Source organism: Neocloeon triangulifer, unplaced genomic scaffold (genome assembly GCF_031216515.1).
Source record: "Neocloeon triangulifer isolate White Clay Creek 2 clone unplaced genomic scaffold, ASM3121651v1 ptg000020l, whole genome shotgun sequence".
In the NCBI taxonomy this organism is placed as follows: domain Eukaryota; kingdom Metazoa; phylum Arthropoda; class Insecta; order Ephemeroptera; family Baetidae; genus Neocloeon; species Neocloeon triangulifer.
The window spans coordinates 1,852,275-1,867,055 of record NW_026775561.1 but is presented as its reverse complement, the minus strand read 5'-3'; the positions used below and the strand labels follow the sequence as shown (position 1 = coordinate 1,867,055).

Below are 14,781 nucleotides of genomic sequence, written 5' to 3'. Positions count from 1 at the left end.
GCGCGTGTCCCGCAGTTTTCGGCCTGCTTCTGTGGGTCGTCTGATAACTACGCGTTCGGATCGAAGAGACACAAGCTTGGCTGGTGGCATAAAGACCCTTCCAGCTGGGAGCGCACGGTAGAAACTCAATTAAGCCAGATTACTTTATACAAGACGCACGAACGGAAGGACACCAGCATACAATGGAAATTAATACTTTTGTGCCCTTTCCCTTTCTAAAAATGAAAATAAATCGCTGTGAATTGCTTAAAGCGTTGACAAATGAATTTTTATCAAGCAAAAAAAATGATATATGCACATTTCAAGTCTCTCGCACTCCCTTCAGCGCGGATCTTTTTATAGCTCAAAAAACCTGATCTTTTTAATTTAGGATGAGTCAAGAAGAGTTTTTCTTCCTGTACAATAAATCTAAAAAAAGGCGCAGTCCCCCTACTTTCAGAGTGCTTTGGTTGCATAAAGTATATGAAATTGAATATTAAAAATTAACAAATTTAACTTAACCAAAATTATAAATAGTTCAATTTTTAAGCTCCAAACTTTTTTTCAAGTTATTTCCAATAATTTAAAAACTATGAATTTTATTGAGTATTTATTAAATATTAAAATTAATTATAAATCTAACTTGAAACAAAATGTAAAAGTTTTTTTTAATTATTATATTTGTTGATTTGGCATTTTCAATTTTTTATTTTTTATTATCAATGTGCTTGTATGAGAAATTGTAGGAGATTATGAATGCCGCTTGCACAGTCGTGGGCGTAATCAAATTTTAGGACGTGCTAATGTGCAGATGTATTATCAACTCTGCAAACGTATACTTTTATAAATAAACCCATTAGCAAGTCATGAAGGTATTGTTCTAAGTACTTTTCCATTCTGCGCATGCACCTTCAATTTCTGCCAGTACACTCATAACTCATCCACTGATCGGCCGCTGACCATGGTTTCATTTTATTGTCAAGCATCCAAAAGCGCTTAAGGCGCCGATGAATGGTTCGGAGGCGGAGAACCTCCACGAGTCATAACGAGCTGCAAGCATAAAAGATGTTGCAAGTTTACTGGCTGAGGTACCATATAAATCAAATGCAGCGCACAAAAGAGCCGGCCGGCCGGCCGGCACTATCGCTTTCAATGCTCTCTGTAATTACGAGGCTCATTATTCAGCTCTTGGAGGGCAAAAGCAGGTGAAATGCCGTCGCGTCTAATTAGGATTCAGCATTAGAATGCGCGCAGCATGCTAGAGAGTAATCAAGTACACGGCCACCAGGTTGCTTGTGTGTGTGTGTATGGGAGTTGAAACGAAAAATTCAAACGCAGTCAGGCGCTCCACTTAAATTATCGCATAAAAGCGGCGACCGACTCGCCGACTGCTCGATTAAGTTATTGCCGCATCACAAACTCGCCGTTGGTCGCGACATGCATTACATTATGGATGCACAGAACATTTGCTATCTAGAACGATTCTCATCTACGTTATGTACACAAATACAGCGAAAATTCAGAGTGAAAAGTTTACTTACTTGAAATAGATAAAAATGAAAAGCGATGCTATTATAGCTGCCAATGATATTGCATAGCCAGTTTCGTAAATTTTAGTAACCTGACGTCGCCACTACACAGAAGAGAAACAGACAAGCATGCACAATTTACTATTTTGAAGAATATAATATATTACATGTGTTTACTTTGAGATTTGAATATATTAATGGTTTCAGAAAATTCTGAGGAAATTAAAAAAAAATAATTAATAATAATGTATTCAAGTCAAAATAGCACACGTTTAGCCTCTTACCTCAAGGTCCTCTAAATTGACACAAGTGGTGTAATTTGACCAGGGTTTGCCAGATTCTGGGTGTGTAAACCACGTTCCGTTCGAATTACAAACTTTGTGAGCCAGTCCTGCAACACATCAAATATTCAAGAGAACGGGCGAAGCGCAAATGATATTACGAGACTGGCTTTCCTCTTATGTGACAATTCCGCAGCACTCGGGATTCCGAGTGTCAATCAAACTGAATGATCGCCATGTCAGAGATGATAACATATAAAAAAGTGGTTTTGCGTGCTTGTTTATACAGGCGTAATATGAATGGATATTACAGTTTTGCAGATTTGCTTTTAGCTCGTTTACATATATGCAAATTGAAAACGTTTTTTGTTAATATATTTTGTTCATCCTGAAGATTATTATTCAAAAAATGAACTCTATATTGAGAGCCGGTAGATGAAAAATGTTGGGCCATAAATCTAAAGTCTGGCAAATTATTATGACGGCGAAAATATTTTACCAAGTCCCTATAACCGCCATACACGTGTAGAGACACTTTAATTAATATTTGCGGTGAGTTATGAACGGGCACACTCACTGGAGGGGTCAAATCCTGTTATGAAGTCAGGGCAGGCCGTTTCAGCCACGCCGCCAGCCGCCGTTTTCGCCCAGCATGACCAGCCGTCGAAGACTTGAGGGCAAAAAAGTCTTCCGTCATCGCCTTCTGGAAACAGAGAAGAAGAAACGAATTTGAGCAACAAGGCAGAAATATAATAACTTTCTCAACATCCATCCATCAACGCAACTCATTGTTCTGCGCAGGTATAAATTCTTCCACTCGTCTAGTCAAATATTGCACTTGCATGCTGACAGGTCATTCCAACATTTCGCAGCAGCCCACACAGAAAAGCTCCCGACTTGTAAGCAACACGTGTAACATTTCATGCAAATACACGGCGGAAAATAATGTGTGGCATTCAAGCGGGTGTTTGCGCTCGCCAAGTTAAGCCGCTTTTGTCGGCAAATGCGAGCGGCCCCTTTGTTTCATTCTGTTTTTTTTTTTCATGCGAGCTCTTTTTCGGGGTCATGCATAATGAAGGCGCGTAAGGAGCATTCACGTGTGTCTGCTGCGTTCAAACCCTGCCGAATATTAGATCAGTGCGGCTTGCAAATTGGTCTGCTTTGCTTTTTAAATATTGCGAAGAAATGCCGGACGCCGGCGGGGCACGCATGATTCAATATCCGCTGAAGCGAGCAATATGAATTTTCTTGGTGACTGGGCAAAAGGGAAACCGTACTGCAAACAAAAGCGGCTCACATTTATTATATATTGCAATCCCTCCAAAATCCAAAACCGTTGAACTCGATCGATTTAACAGAAAAATGGATTTTTATTAATGTTTTGTATTTCTTCCTAGTTTGATGATAATTTTTGGGTTCATTCTAATTTGATCTCATTGAGCTTTTGAATAGTTAACAAATATAAAAAAATCAAATATTTTAAATGGGTATTTATTTTTTGAGGTACAATAAGATTATTATAGGAAAAATTTAATTTGAAAATTATATAAATCTATTTCTCAATTCCATTTCAATATTTTTGGGTCACTTTTTAGCTGAAAACTTGAATTTTATCAAAGTCTATAGGTCTTATTAATCTACCAAGTTTTAGCATAATTATTTGTAGTGGTGGTGTCTTATTATCGAGCAATTGAACAATTCAACGTTTTCCTCTTTCCTCCCAAAAATTGATTTAAAATAAGTTAAAATTTTGACCGGTATACTCTATGTAAAAAATAATAATATTAAAAAAAGTATGATAATATGAATATATTTTTTTTAATTTTGTTATTGCTGATTTGTAGGCATATATTTTGTGACGTGATAGTGACGTAATTTTGCGAGAACATCATATTTCATATATATTTCAATCGTGGACGTTTCAAGAGAACGAAAAAAAGTTTGCGCGACAATTCCTTGTTCGCTCATTGAAGTTCGTTCGGGCAAACTTCAATAAAGAGTGATTTAAAAAACGTTTTTTTCCTCTCTTTTTAGAATAATTCAAAAGAAAGAGCTTCATTATAAGAAAAAAAATTCTCCATCACATTTGATGCCAGCAATTTTTCGCTGAGCCACAAAAAACCCCTTGTTAAAACGAGGAAAAGGGATATATGCCGCATTAAGCAAAAAGCTGAGTCGTTTGCAACAATGGCTCCTGCAGAGAAAGAGAGCAAAAAGCGAGCGGAATATCGGAACAGGGGCGGAGTTGGCAAATAATGCAAATATAATTGGCGTGTATTTCGCTCGAACGATTGGGTATCATGGGTAATGATAGCGAACGCTTTGAAGTCGGCCTTGCTAATTTGAATGTCAAAAGTCTGGGTAGCGCGCACATTGATATGAGGCCGGCCGGCTCTGTAGCAACCCTCTCGCGCACAAAACACATACACAGGCTGGTCAGAATGTAACACATGCAAAGGGTCGATATGAATATTCGCGGGTGTACACAGCACGCGCAAGGTTACATTGTGGAAGACTAGGGGTCTGCGTGCATGAGTTACACCTGATCTACAGCGGCACTTCATTAGCAATACACAATAGGCTCTCTCTCATGACACAATGCTCTTAGAATTGACAAAGGAGTTGCGGAAATTATCAATTTCCTCTCAATGTGAGGCGACAGCACCGTGCTGATTTTGTTGAGCCTCCCACCACTTTCTTTCTCTTGGTTGGTGCTCATGCAAATTCGAGTGTCTCTCCTCGAAGCCTTTGCTGCAGTAAAGCATCTCAACCGCGAGTGCTCAAAACGAGGAATATGGATGGGGTCGAGCAAGTGAGGGATGAGTTGCTTTCAAGGGTGAGCGCTCGCCTTTGTTTAGCTTAGAAATTTAATTTATACGAGAGACTGAGAATTCCCAATAGAGCCACTTACTGAGCAGAAAATCAATAGCCACAGGCCAAGAATGCACAATTGGGGCGGTGAAAAATTTTTCTCTTGGGGGAACTTAGCTCTGCTCTTAATTTTATTAACTTTTGGCGGCGACCCAGGAAGTCGGCATCTCATTTATGAATTGTATGAATTGCTGAGAAATTATTTTTTCCTTAAAAGGTATCATAAACTTGTTAAAAAAGGACATCATTTTGAAAGATTTTCCGTCAATTTTCCAGATTAAAATGGAATGAAAAAATAATAATTGGAATAAATCATATTTTCTCTTCGAGCCTGATTATTTTTCAAGTTGAATGGATTTATTTGTGCTTCTGCGAAAAATTTTCCCCTATCATCTGATACTGAGTTGTTTGCAAAATGAAATGGATTGGGTTACAAATAAATGTGTATTAAAAGCATCACTGTGGCTCTTAAGCCTTACAAATGGTTGTAATTTCGCATGCAAGTAATTAAATTTGGTTAAAGCCGACGAATTATGATCTAATGACAACAACAAAAGCTCCCAATTATAAAACTCGTTAAGCGTAAACGGCGGGAGTTACTACAGAATAAACATTCAACATCGAAATTGGGTGGAAACTAATATGCGAGTTGGCAACAGCATTTTGCACTTCCAGTCTGTGTGCACAATGGAGGTACTAATTATTTCATGCGTGTGCGTATATTTGAATAACAAAGCGCGCTGCAAGAGCGAAGGGTTAAAGGGCCACGCGTTAATTAATTTCACACATCTTTTAACATTACCTGCTCGCGCCTCAGCCGGGCTTGATGAATTTTTTACGACGTCGGGACTCTCGGTGCATTGCTTGAGCCGCTCCTCGACAATGAGCTCCATAATGGAAAATCAATTTGCCAAGCGAAAGTCCGCCGTCGACATGAGCGGCAGCGAAGCAGCGTGCACTCCGCCGCGCCGATTCAACAATAACAGCAGCGACAGCACAACAGGTGAGGAGATCTAATTTTAGTAGTCCGCTTCATGGTGTGCCGTTGCCGCCCAGGTCGATGCTGAAACTTTAAAACAAAACTCATCTCTCATCGTGTTGCGAGCCAGAGGAGAATGAAAAATAAAAACCAGCGCCAGAGATAAAAGCAGCGATTATATGGGAGAAAAAGTTGGAGTGGAAGAGAGTAATGATACTGTTATGTTCGACCTGGAGCAATATTAAATAGTTACAACTCCTCTCTCTCATTTCATTCTGGAATCTGATCTTAAACGCTCGACGGCGATTCATGGATTTACAAAACCGCGCCTCCATCTTTCCGTGTCTGCCCATCTTAAGAGGAAATCGTGCCGCGAAACTTGATTGCTTGTTAAATTGGTCCAGCATTGTAGAATGGATAAGAGAGCGAGGCGTTTTTATTTTTTATTTTTTTACTGTTAACGTTTCCCGCGAGACAATTATTGTAAATGACGTAATGCTTTTCAGCATCGCATTTTCAGTCTGGCAGATATTTTGCTGCCGTCAGGAGACTTTATACACCGGTATATAATTAAAACGGAAAAGTTTCAATCTACTTAGATGTCTTTGAAAAGTTTGCTGGCTCCGCTTTACTCTTTGGAATTGAAACAACCTATCTCAGGCAAATAAAATGTAAGGAGATACAATATTGAACTCTTGATGAAACTTTCCGAAGCCTAACATATTACACGGAGCTCTTCACGTATAAATCCCTTATAATCCTCACCTCTCGTTTCTTCTCTAGATATTAGTCGCCTGCAGAGAAAGCGAGAGGAAAAACAATTTTTCTTTCCATCGATCTGATTGTGAAGAAAACTTGGTAGCTCCACACTGCTTTTTTTAATGTCTTTCGGCACCAACTTCTTGATTTCGCGTGGGCCAATTTATAGGAACAAGTGTTTGCGAAAAATGAAATATCGGTGGAGATGCAAGGAGATGTAATTTATGCGCACAGTACCCTCCTTTGTGCGTCGTAAATCATACGCCCTGTGCGTTTCGCCGAGCCAACTGGGGTCCTTTCATATACACTCGGGCGGCGCGTCCGCCCGCCGGGCCGCCGAGATCGAGCCCGGCGCTCTGCATCTCCGTGGCATTAGTGATGCTGCTCGCCAATTCGCTGATAAAAACAATCGGATCGTAAACTTGGCCCAGTCAAACAAAAAATGCGGCCGTGCGTCTTTTTATGGCGGGTTGTAGTAAATAAAATTGCCTTGTGTAATGTCCATGGAGCCTTCATAATAGGGACGTGTTATTGCTCACCAGCAAAAAAGCGTGCCTGTCTGCATGTGTACCGTCGCGCGAAGGGGAGCGAATTGAATTATGGGTGCCAATGGAATTTTTAATGGCAGCGCCGTTTAAATTAGTCGCACCAGAACTTTTGCGCTCCGAAATCTAATTTATTCATGATATTCGACGCGAAAAGTTCTCTGCTTTATTATACGTGCGATGAGGACCTGCGCTTGATGAGCCGTCGCCTTTCGAAGAGTCGAGTGTGCGTTGCAGAGAAAAGGAATTTTGATTGGATTAAATTCGGCAAAGTTTTCTTTGTAAAAACGTGCTTCAATCGTCTTTAGCGTGCCCGTGCCAATTACGGGGGAGGACAAATAATAATAAGAGGGTTAAATTAAAATTCATCAAATTTCAGGCGATTTAAAACCAAGGATTTTTAGATATGTAATTTAAAAATATTTATATATGAATCATATAAACACATACAAACATGTTTTACGGCAGTTTTTGATTGAATTAAAAAGGCGCACGAAAAATTGGTGTACGGAGAATTACTGATAATTCAATTAAGCATTTTTTTCACTAAAATTTAATTCAAGATTTTAAATAAAAAAATTGGAAACCCCAAGAAAATTTAGAAACTCCAACGCTCAATTTGACTAAATTACTAAATTAATTAATTCAACAATTTTATTGCAATGGTATTAAAAAAAATTTAAAATATGTATATTAAAATGAAATTTATTTATTTTTGTCTTTGCTTTGTGTGTTATTATTTTGCGTCAAAAGTTGTTTCTTTTAAATTAGAGAATTAATTTTCTGCTTTGCTTTAATGTACAAAATTATATTGTTTAAAAATTCCAAATGGAAAAAGCTACTAATATCTTAATTTAACGAAAACAATTAAAAGATAAGAATCAGAAAAATTAAAAAAATTCCAACCAAGTTTCATAGGTACTAGCTACAGAATTTATAAAATGTGTTTTTGCTTACGTCTTTGATTATTTAAGAACAAAATTAAAACCAAAGCAATATTTTGATTGAAATGCAATGGAACAAAAGGTTGTGGAATAACTCTCCATGGAACATTTCTCCTACAATCGACAAATTTTTACAAAACAAGTTAACAGTAAATTATGGAGAAAAGGTATTGGCTTCGAAAACTAATCTCATCTTTCCTTTAGTTAGTTAGTGATCTGCGCGAGTTCAATTCCGAGACCAAAGAACTTCAATCGTTCTCGATACAACTTGATTAATTGTGTGAGCCAGTCAGTTAATCCACAAAGAGAGAAGCTCCTTTGGGATTTGATTAGAAGAAAAGACCCGCCGCCGTGTTTCGCAGCTCCGGAGACGAAGATGTGACAAATTGCTGGGGTCTGGAGAGCAATAACGACTAAGAAATAACTCGGCTCGGAGCCCATTTCCTTTCACCTTGGATGTGACAGTATAATGGCATTACTTTTTTCCATTAACGAGTTTTAAACCCGGCCATAACTCGGATTCGCGTCGATATTTCCCTCCAGCTGCAATCGTCAGGAAATGAAAATTGCGCTCTCATCCCCCGAGAGGAAATAATCAAGCAAAAAACATACACATATAAAGGCCGGCGCGCACAAAGAGACAGACGCGATGAGTGGCTGATGCTGCCAAACAAACTTTACTGCTGCACAAACCGTCAGCGAAAAGAAGAGTTTTCGCAAACAAATAACTCCCGAGTGGCGCACAAAAGAAAGAGGGATTCATCGAAAGAGGGGTCGCTCGCTGGTGCACCCTCTGATCCAAGCGGGTGCAACTTCACCACGTGCACGATTTTTCTCTTACCTTCCGCAGGGAAAGAGCAACTGGTACACACCGCACTGACTGAGACTGAACTGTGAGCGCAAAGGTGTTCAATGTGAAAAAAAGAGTATCACGGGCGTGCGTGTGGAAGGGGGGGCCGCCGCTGCCGCCACCGCAGCCGCCGTCCTGTCGATCTCTCATAAACAAAAGTGTTCTTTGTGCATTGTGGATACAATGGTGCGCATGAAGCGCCATGAGCGCCAGCCGCGCCACGCAAGAGGCACAACACATAATATAACACAAATGCACTCTCGGCTGCTTATGTCATATAACGTGTGTGGGTATGTGCGAGGATAAATGTGAAATGAGGGGCTGGTTTGCAGATAAAAGCAGTTACATAATATACTAACTCATCTTTTAACTTTAGGCGACTCCCACGGGGATGAAACGTTGTTCATCCGAGCACATTAAGCCTTTATGCGAGAGTCACTGCTTTTTTCTTTCCTATTTTCCCTTCCACGCTCCAACGCGTTCAATTTATCTCTGACTCTTTTTTTTTAATAAATTCATCAAGGATCCTCTTTCCGATTTTGACCCTTGGGCTGAACCGGCCGGCGCTGACCTTTGCTCTGCGAAAAGTATCTGCGACTGCTGCTTTTGCTTTTGTGAAACAAAGTGAGGCAGGCAGCGGTGCGCCCGATTTATCGCGCCAGATAAGCCACGAGGAGTCGTCCTCACTTTCCCGACCGCAACTTTCTTCTTCCTCCTTCTTTTCCCAGCAGTAAATATCCGCAGATAAACGAAGAACATTACGAGAGAGTTGAAGGCATCAACCCCGGCAGCATGCGAGCCGAGATCAATATAAATGCGTGAGTGGCGGAACGGCGGTGGCGGCTGCTGAAAAAACAAACCTTTTATATGACTGACTTACGGCCTGGCATTTCTCCTGGTCCTGATCAGCATCATTTCGTCCAACTTTGACATGACAAATAAGATTATATGTGCGCAGGTAATAAAAAATTTTGCCTCGGTGATTGGAAGCAGATGTAAAATTTTATTTATGCGCGTGGACGAGACATTCTCGCGGCTGTTGCGCGGGGTGAGCGCCGAAGATAAATGGTTTAGGGTCGGTTGCCTCGCTGACCTTTTGGCGTGAAAACTTTATTACACGCAAGACCTGCTTGCAATTTGTCATGATGATCGCGGCCCCTGACTTTTATTTTGTTTAAAATTCCATCTTGTATTTGGCTGAAGGGTTTCTTCGCGCCAGATCCAGCACCTACGTTAATAAATTATGGAGTCGAGCCGGCGCCATAACTTGCAACTCACATAAAAAGGCATTTCGTGTAGCAAAGCCAAGAGGAAACCCCAGCAGATTTGAACTAAGTATATGTACATACGTGTACATCCCACAGCCTGAGGTGAAAATCCCGAGCTGAAAATTTCCTCTTGATAATGCCAAACTTTCGAGTTGGCCGTAACGTGGTGTGCGTTAATAATCTATGAAAAATCCGGCTAGCTTCCCAAAATTAGACCAGCTCGCCGTTTTTGGAAAGTCTCTCGAGCCTTTTAATGGCACGTTTGTGACGTCATCGGTGTGTCTACAACAAACTTGTAATTAATACGCAATAAACTTGCGCTACTCCCTTCACAAGAGATATTAGATAAGACTATTTGAGGGCCTCCTGAAGTATTAATTTAGCCGAAATTAAAGTATTGACTTAAGCAAAGTTGGTGTGCTTACAAGTCATTAAAGTTTAGCAACAATTTTACCACACACCGCATGACATAAAATGTGTTGAAACTTATTACTCTATTATCAAGAGCAATCTTAAAAACGCTGTCGAGAAAGCTGTTCTAAATTAAGAAACATTTCACGCCTCATTCTTCATGACTTTTCCTTCTTACTGTCTTTTCCTCCCGCAGCAAAATGTCGTAAAACTCAAGCAAGTCGTGCGAATAAAAATATACAATGGTCCTTTTCGGTCCTTTTGTTCAAATATACATATGCGCAGTGAAAAAGAATATGTTGGCGAGAGAGCAAGCGCGCCCCGCCATGGAGCCGTGGTCGGATTTGCTTTTGTTTCGCGCTCTCAAGTCGCACCAAGTTGTATAAAAATCGTCTTTTTATTGAATTCAAGCGACTGCCGACGATGGATTCTCAACCAAATTTTTTGCAGGAAGCTCCAATGAAATTGAAATATCTCCCTCCCAAAAGGAAAAAGGATTTTTAGCAACAAGTCGCATCTCGTCTAACGGGAGAATTTCCATTTGACGCACCCCCAGGCCTTAACCAATTTTGTTTTGTTTCACGTCAAATAATATATTATATCTTTCCAGCATCTCTTAGTTTTAATGAATTGAGAGATTCAAGTTTGAGACGAATGTTTTGCTCGGCCCATTCATTTAATATAGCGTGCTGCGCAGATAAAGAGAAGAGGAAACACCGGATTTCTTGGCATAATGCCTGCTGCCGACGATCCTTGGGGGTATAAAAATGGTCTATTCGCGTTGAGCATATAATTAAATTGATTCACTGTTCAAACTCCAAATAACAAAAGCTAATCAAAGTATTTGGTGATATATGTATTTAATATTTATTTTGCTAACAAGACCATTTTTCAAAAGTAAAATTTTCTTCTTGTTTGCTAAATCCATTCAGTATATTAAGCTGAGATTTCATCAGTCTCCGCTTATTATGCAAAGGCAAATAAAAGGTGTGTGCTATTAAAAAAAAAATGTGCTTATTTATATGTTCATATAGCACTATAAAGAGTCATTCAGTGTGCAATGACAATTGAATCCAATTCAATGAAAAAGAAGCTTCCCTTTTTGCTTTATTTTTTACTTTTGTCCAGGATATTTTCATACGGTGTGTTTTCAAAAATCGAAATTTAGCTTCGTATTTTTTTCAGGTCTTTTCATATCATCGGATTTTGTCAATATTAGCAATGGTCATAAATGTAAAATAGTTTATTGCCTTCATTGGTTTTATTTAAATTACTATGAGAATGAATAATAAGCTATTGATGAATTTAAAAATCTAAAATTATTGGCAATATTTAAGAACAGTTCCTCATAAAAAATAAGGAAGTGATTAAAACAAAGTTTTTGATCAATGTCAAATTCTCCAAATTCTCATTCAGTTGGCTGCACTAATCAAGAAAGTGTGCCGGCGAAAAAAAGGAAACGGACATTTTTATAGCAACAACCACGATATTACTCTGATTGCGATAAAGAGGGCAGTAATGGCAAGGAAAAATTTGTAATAAATTCCCCCATTCACATATTATGTGCGAGCGCGATTCTATTTTTGCGAGCATGAGGTGCCTGGATATGGGGCTAATGGAGCCGACAACAAGTTGTACACATGGAGGCGGCTGCTGGCATTATTGGTGCCTACTACATCCATACAAATGGTGGGAAATGAACGAACGCCGAGAAATTGAATGATTCGATTGCGAGCGCAGCACTCTAATGCATATATGGATGCCGCGTGCACACCTCGCTGACAAATAATAAGGCACTCTGTGATACGAGGGGCGATATCAACCCTTTAGTATAATTCGCTGCGACGTCGAGAAGGCACTCGAAAATTAATTCTGCAAGCTGTCAGCAAATTATCCCCCCGAGAATGAGGAGCGCCCAAGGTGCGCGTTCGATCTTTGAAATCCGATGAGCCCCTGCTCGAATTGAGCGCATCAATCACCATTCGCTTCTCGCTTGTCAACGACCATGTTTGTTCTCTGTTCCGAGCTTTGTAATAAGTGCCAATTAAAACGGCCTTAATATACCCCCCGTTGACACCAGATATTATGTCTCCCAGCATAGTAGGAAGTGTGCGGCACTTGTTGGCAAATCCAAGGGGTGATTTATTCACGGCACATATTTTGATCGATTTCTATATAACTTCAGAAGGCTATTTGCAAAGCATGCTTTCGGGACTTTGCACTACAGGACACCCTATCTGTCGTTGGTGCGTGTCTTGGAATGAAGTGCGCGCAGATCATGCATTATTCATGTTGACGACAGATCATCCCATTTTTCATATTTTATATATTAAACCTCGACGAGCCCGCCGGAAATTATTCCAAAGTTTTATCTCCTTCTAAAAAAAGCAAGAAGGATAAAAGTGTTGGAGCTATTAATAGTAAAAGTATTGAATACAACATTTTACAGCAATTAATTTGCGAAATTATTTTTAAAGTGTTTTTTATACACTTTTTTATGTTTCAATAAAAATTATAATCCTTTGTAACAATATACCAATTATGAGTACAACTGTTGAATAGGAAAAAAAGCGTTATTAACTAAATTAAAATCCGCTTATGAGAATTTTGGATTGATATAGCTTCAATGAAAAATATTTCCTTTAAAAGTTAAATCCCTCATAACAAACATAAGCAGATTTTAATTTAAATCCGGCAGAAATAAAAACTTTGTCAATTTTTTCACTAGAATAAGCAGCAATTTGAATTTATTTGTTAAACATTATATTGGAATTTTTGGCTTTATATTCGCTACCAATAGTAAAAAATTTAAGATAAAATAAAAAGTGTCAAAAATCCAACACACATTTACAAAAGATTTTGAATTTATAGCAGAATTTAATACACTCTGGATATATTTTGTTACTGTTAGATTGGGCAGCTGAGAAAATCAGCTCAAGAAAAGAATCTCCGTCCACTTTTTTTTTGGTCGCACCATATTCTTGATTGCTTTGTTTTCCGCGGAAGTTTCTGTTTAATGGATTGTATTTTTACAAGGACAATATAAATTTTTAACATGGAATAAGAAGTTGCAAAAATAGGTTGATTTATGAGTGAGGATGAGACACAATGATCAATAACGAACACTTGAGTATAAAATATGACGACTCACTCGCTCTGTTTTGTGAGAAAGCAGCGCAGCCGGTCAGAATCCAGAGCTTTTGCGGGCGCGGGGAGGATGCCGAGGTCGGAAACACCCACGGGAAGATTTTTCGCCCGACAATGTGCAAAATATGTGTGCCAAATTTATTGATTTTGTCTCCACAAAGTGCGGGCTGCCTCAGTATAAAAGGTAAACATTTAATTAGCCGAGTGGTTAATGTCATTAGCGGTTCCACTGATATGAAAAACGCAAACACTCTCTTGCTGGAGATTTTTGTAAAAATTTTATGGCTGCCATAAAATTGTTTGCTGAAAAATTTCGATTTGAATGAAGCGTGTGTGAAAATGCGTGGAGCCGCATGAAACACGTTCACAGATTTTCTGTTTGCTCTCCTGTGAGTGGCGAATTATGCAAAAATGAATTGTTAGCTCTTCACTCATCTGATTATACAACTTGATTTCTTTCTCTGCTCTCGCCTCTTCAAATTTGATATAATTTGTATGATTTTAAGTTACCTCGATCTTTTTTCCGTTCTATTAAATTTTCCTGAAATTTTCTAGTTCAATTTCTAAATTACTGAAAGTAAATTTTTTACTTCAAATAACTGATGCAATATTTTCTTTCACGAAAGGCGCAGATTTTGTTATTTTAGGATGAAAGTACCATGCTGAACTATTAAATTTGTTATTATTAAATTTTGATATTTCTGTTCATGTAGGTCAACTTTTGTAGGCTAGACGTAGACGTATATTAATAAAGTTCTGCAAGAGGACAAAAATTTTGTCAAAATTATTTTATCTTATAAATATGTTCATACTTAGAGAGATAATTTGAAATAATTTGTCTATTAATAATTATTTAATCAATCAATAGTAACCTGCCTATTTATTATGTACGGCTGTATCAGGGCTGCGCGCATGTTGTCAATTGCAGAAATCTGACCATGCATCATGTTATCTTTCTTCTCCTTTTAATTTTTATCTGGCCATTTTAATTGTAAATTTAAAACTGTCTAGTGCTGTCTAGTAAACTAAAAGGGGTGAAGGTCGCAGAGTCATTTTGCACTTACCTCAACCGGCGGTTCCCGGCACGACGGCAGTTTTCCCTTTCAGCAGACCCGAAAGTGAAAATGCGAGTTACGAGGAGGATTTCATTCCGAGTTACAATGATTGCGCCTTCCCATTGAACTCTGCGCTGATTGGTTGCTAGGGTCCCTTTCAACC

General features: G+C 38.9%; 1 protein-coding gene across 4 annotated transcripts in view; it reads right to left on the bottom strand.

Moving 5' to 3' along the window:
• The window catches only part of LOC132203814 (calcitonin gene-related peptide type 1 receptor), a 23,427-nt gene extending 8,695 nt beyond the window's left edge, over positions 1-14,732 (bottom strand). For 2 of the 4 annotated variants that reach the window (XM_059631897.1, XM_059631901.1), the window contains exons 1-5: positions 14,628-14,732; positions 5,463-5,729; positions 2,367-2,492; positions 1,793-1,899; positions 1,521-1,612 (exon numbers count right to left, since the gene is read on the bottom strand). In XM_059631897.1, the coding sequence (XP_059487880.1) occupies positions 1,521-1,612; positions 1,793-1,899; positions 2,367-2,492; positions 5,463-5,553 (416 nt within the window). In that variant the 5' untranslated portion in view covers positions 5,554-5,729; positions 14,628-14,732. Of the gene's footprint in view, positions 1-1,520; positions 1,613-1,792; positions 1,900-2,366; positions 2,493-5,462; positions 5,730-8,728; positions 8,869-14,627 lie in introns of those variants that run through there. The other 2 variants (XM_059631900.1, XM_059631899.1) reach the window with 2 other exon arrangements.
• Positions 14,733-14,781: the final 49 nt, after the last annotated feature.